The sequence below is a fragment of the Rutilus rutilus genome (genome assembly GCF_951802725.1).
Source record: "Rutilus rutilus genome assembly, chromosome: 9".
Classification (NCBI taxonomy): domain Eukaryota; kingdom Metazoa; phylum Chordata; class Actinopteri; order Cypriniformes; family Leuciscidae; genus Rutilus; species Rutilus rutilus.
Genome location: NC_140223.1, coordinates 32,716,956 through 32,721,701, shown reverse-complemented (window position 1 = coordinate 32,721,701; position 4,746 = coordinate 32,716,956). Strand labels below are relative to the sequence as shown.

At 43.2% G+C, this 4,746-nt stretch overlaps 1 protein-coding gene across 1 annotated transcript; it reads left to right on the top strand.

The window, feature by feature from the left end:
- Positions 1-2,795: 2,795 nt before the first annotated feature.
- On the top strand, positions 2,796-4,202 carry LOC311297384 (general transcription factor II-I repeat domain-containing protein 2A-like; the record flags this gene model as incomplete). The annotated part of the gene is made up of 1 exon (XM_084419630.1): positions 2,796-4,202. The coding sequence occupies one exon, from the start codon at positions 2,796-2,798 to the stop codon at positions 4,200-4,202; it is 1,407 nt and encodes a 468-aa protein (XP_084275756.1).
- Between the last annotated feature and the right edge of the window lie 544 nt (positions 4,203-4,746).

Genomic DNA, 4,746 nt, shown 5'->3' with positions numbered 1-4,746 from the left:
ATCACCATTTCATTCATAAAGTAGACAACAAACTCATGACAAATATGGAGTTATAGAGCTTGTAACTTGTAAATATATAACTTGAAACAATAACTTGTAAAATCAAATAATTATTTTGCCATTAATTAGGCGTATCAAATACTCCTTTTTTTAAGTATTTCACAGGACAGTTGTACCTAATATACAACATATTTATATTTTCATTTTTATAATTAGATTTAAAACAATTTTATAATATTAATATCAATAGGCCCTATACTCGCAGCCCTATATTAAAATAAAACCAGATAAAATTAAACAATTTAACCCAAAATAAAGAAAAGATTCAATATTTCATCTGTTTACCTGCATGTCTCTTCTGACTGTTCCCAACGTCAGAAAACCATGAACATGCGAATGTGTGTGGAATTATTGAAATATTAAGTTAAAATCTGAGCGTTCTTCTGACAAAAAAAGTTTGGGAACATCTGGTCTAATTGAAGCTGAGGAAAAGAGCTGGTTACAAAAGAACAAGCGCTCAGAGTTCTGTGTTGCTTGTAGACTGAGAGAGAAAAAGGCCTGTCGATCGCCCCCTGGAGGAGGAAGAAATAATGACGAGGCTGAGCTGTCCTTTACTCACCGAAAACAGACAGAAGCCAGAGAGAAAGCAAAATAAAAGACAAATAAATGAAGCAATTGAATTTAAAAGGATAAAGGAACAACCGTGGAAGCCGAGCCATGAAGTGTATTAGTGAAGATAAAGCAAAAGCTTACAGCACCTGGTATTCCCAGGCGGTCTCCCATCCAAGTACTAACCAGGCCCGACCCTGCTTAGCTTCCGAGATCGGACGAGTTCGGGCGTGTTCAGGGTGGTATGGCCGTAAGCGAAAGTCTCAGCCAATAAAGAGCTATTTAAAGAAGGGACACCGGAGCTCGGCCCGCATTCACACACGTCCCAGACTGCAGCTGAAAGACAAACAGGAAGCAGCAAGTGTTTTCATGCAGGCTTGATCATGAAACTGAGAGGACTCGTGTATTCAAAAAAAATAATAATTCAGACAAATGGCCCCAATCTCTGACTCCCTTTACCCATGCATTATTGTAGTGGGGTGAACTGCAGTCTCCAAATAACAGGGTTCACAGTATGCACTGTCACACTCATTCATTCATGGACAGTGGTTCCACGTGATTAAAACAAGTAGGCTAATCTTAACAACTAGACTGGTCTCTCAACGCAATTGACACCATCTTCTCGACGAGAAGCTTGGGTTCGGGGGAACCTGACTGCCCTGCCGGAACGTTCGCAGCTGGCTACACGATGGACGCGTGGGAGAGGTGGCGGGTCGTGTGTCTGGCGGCTCTTTCCGTGGAGGACGTTGAAGATATCTACCTATTCGGAACCATGATAACAGGTTTTCTGCTGTTTGGATTAGGCATTGCCCTGGTTTATCGAGGAATTAAGAAGACGGTGATAGCTGTTCAAAACCCCATAAGGCTGCCCGTCATGATTGAAGCAGTGGGCAGAGCTGTCAGCACTCAGACTGTGACTTTGGTGACTATGAACCAAAATATTGATAACATCTTGGAGAAGCTTACAGCTTTGCAAAGGCAAATGGATCGTGGAGACCCAAATGGACCAGGAGCTGTGTAAATTGGAATGCGGCTACTCGTACCAAGACCAAACAACCCCAATCTTATCTGCTTTCGGCCCCCCTCAACCAGGAATGGCCTTGGCCGAGGCCGCTGCTGCAACAACAACTCCTCCAGAAGAGCACTGCTGTGAGACGCTCTTGTGTTCCTTCCCCCACTCCCCACTGACACCTGCTGATTGTTGACTCTGTCTGGGACCTGATCAAGGTTGACTCCATGGCAACTGCTGTGTATCGCTATGACATCCTGCGGACTGAGGCATCTAGATTAGGATGTCAGGCGTAGCGACTCTCCAGGCCTACACATACACGAACTCTTACATATACACAGATATGCAATCACCCTCCCCATCCCCCCATCCCTCGCCTTCGTCGCTTTGTACCCCCAGTCTGACAGGCGGGTCTGACCAGCGCCGTAATTTGGCTGCAGGACCGGATGGCTGCTTGCCAATGCTGGGTTACCTCCATTCCCCACTCCCCTCCCCTGTTGCAAGTCTTGTGTGTTCATGTTGTGTACTGATTATGTCAGACCTGGGCATATTACGGCCCGCGGGCCACATCCGGCCCTTTGTGTGTCCCTGTCCGGCCCAACATAGATTGTAAAAATATCTATAAAAAAAATAATAATAATCTATGTTGTGCGTGCAAACACAACTGTGCTGCTTTTCTTCTGAAGGGCGTTACTCTACTTCTGTATTGACGTATGTTCGTGATGCGAGCTTTGAGTGAAGTTGCATAGCAACAAGTGTTACTCGGGTTACCCTCAAGATGTCAGCACACGCTAAGAAAAGAAAAGTTGATAATGAATGTCGTGTTTTTAACAAGACATGGACTGCCAAGTACTTCTTCACAGAAATTAAAGGTAACGTTGTGTGCTTGATTTGCGGTACACATGTCGCTGTGTTAAAAGATTACAATTTGAATCGCCACTACACGACTAAACACGAGGATAAATACAGAAATCTGTCTGAAAAAGAGCGCGCAAGTGTGTCTGATGCGTTGCTAGCAAAACTGCAAACTCAACAAGGACTTTTTACAAAACTTTACACCACCAGAGAAGCAGCCGTTAGGACAAGTTATGTACTTTCTCACAAAATCGCCAGAAAAAGTAAGGCATTTTCGGACGGAGAGTTTATTAAGGAGTGCTTATTGGACTCGGTTGCACTGATGTGCCCGGAGAAAAAGGACGCGTTTGAGAACATCTCACTCTCCCGACGCACTGTGACGAGGCGGGTTGAGGACATCGGTGGAAACTTGGAGCTTCAGCTGAAGAACAGAGCTGCAGACTTTGACTGTTTTTCTCTGGCTTTGGACGAGAGCTGCGATGTGCGTGATACCGCTCAGCTTCTCATCTTCTTACGTGGAATGACTGCAGACTTTCAAGTCACGGAGGAGCTGGCATCCATGCAGCCAATGAAAGGGACAACCACTGGTAATGACTTATTCAAAGAGGTAAATGAATGTTTGGACAAGTTAGGACTGAAATGGGACAGTCTGGCAGGTGTGACAACAGATGGTTGTCCAAATCTGACTGGGAAAAATGTCGGTCTTTTAAAGAGAATGCAGGATAAAGTGACAGAACTTAATCCTGTGCAGAAATTGACATTTTTGCATTGTATTATCCACCAGGAAGTGTTGTGTAAGACAGTGTTAAAGATGAACCATGTTGTTGATACAGTAACTAAAACAGTTAACTTCATCAGAGCAAGAGCATTAAATCACAGACAATTTGTTGCTCTTTTGGAGGAAAATGAGATGGAACATGGTGACATCAGCTACCACTGCCCTGTCAGGTGGCTCAGCCTAGGCAAGGTACTGAAAAGTGTCTGGGACCTGAGAGAACAGATTCAGGATTTCTGTGTGAAGAAAGGACATGACATCCCAGAGCTTTCTGATGAGGACTGGGTGGCAGACCTCGGGTTTGCTGTAGATGTAACTGCACTAATGAATGAACTAAATGTCAAACTGCAGTGCAAGGGCCTTTTTGTGCATGAGATGTACAGTGCAGTGAAGGCTTTCATGAGGAAGTTGCAGCTTATCTCAAGCCAAGTGAAGGACAACCTTCTGACCCACTTGCCAACACTAAAGGAGGCCACACCATCGGCCGATCACATCCACAAGTACTCACCCATGTTAGAAGCACTGCATGCAGAGTTTTCAAGGCGATTTCAAGATTTCAAAGCTATAGAGAATGAAATGCACATGGTTTCTTCTCCCTTCAACTGCAATGTGGATAATGCTCCAAGTGATGTTCAGATGGAACTGATTGACCTGCAGTCTGACACACTTCTGGCAGAGCACTTCAGGTCAGTCTCACTGCTGGACTTTTATGCCTCCCTCAAAGAAGATAACTTTCCACACCTGAGGAGGCATGCTCAGAGGATTCTAGTCCTCTTTGGATCTACTTATGTATGTGAACAGACATTCTCAGTGATGAAGTTCAACAAATCCAAACACAGATCTTCTATCACTGATGACCACCTCTCAGCTGTCCTTCGTATAGCCACCTCAGACATGCAGCCAGATTTCAGTGCCCTTGTTCAAGGCCAGAACAGACTGGATTATTCTCACTGAAAAGGTCAAATGAGGAGGAAAACATTGCAATTTATTACATTTCTATAAACATGTTGCCCTTGTTTAAGCCCAGAACTGACTGTGTTAATTGTACTGAAAAGGTAAAATGAGGAGGAAAACATTACAATTTATTACATTTCTATAAACATGTTGCCCTTGTTTAAGCCCAGAACTAACTGTGTTAATTGTACTGAAAAGGTAAAATGAGGAGGAAAACATTACAAGTTGATGTGTTGTTACATTTCTATAAACCTTTTGTTATTCTTTGTTTTTGAAGATTAACAAGTTCAAATTAAATTGCACTGATTCAGTGATTGCTTTTGTTTTATTTGACCTACGCACCACAATTTCACTTAGCCTAATATAAACAGAATTTTATTTTAGTTTTATTCTACTGATTACCAGTACCAGCTATTCATAATATATAATTTAGGGAATTGTACAATGGAAGAAAGCTGAGCAGAATTAAGTGTTATTGTTGGTGTGGCCCTCTGACACGATTCAGGTTTCTCATGTGGCCCCTTGTAAAAATTAATTGCCCACC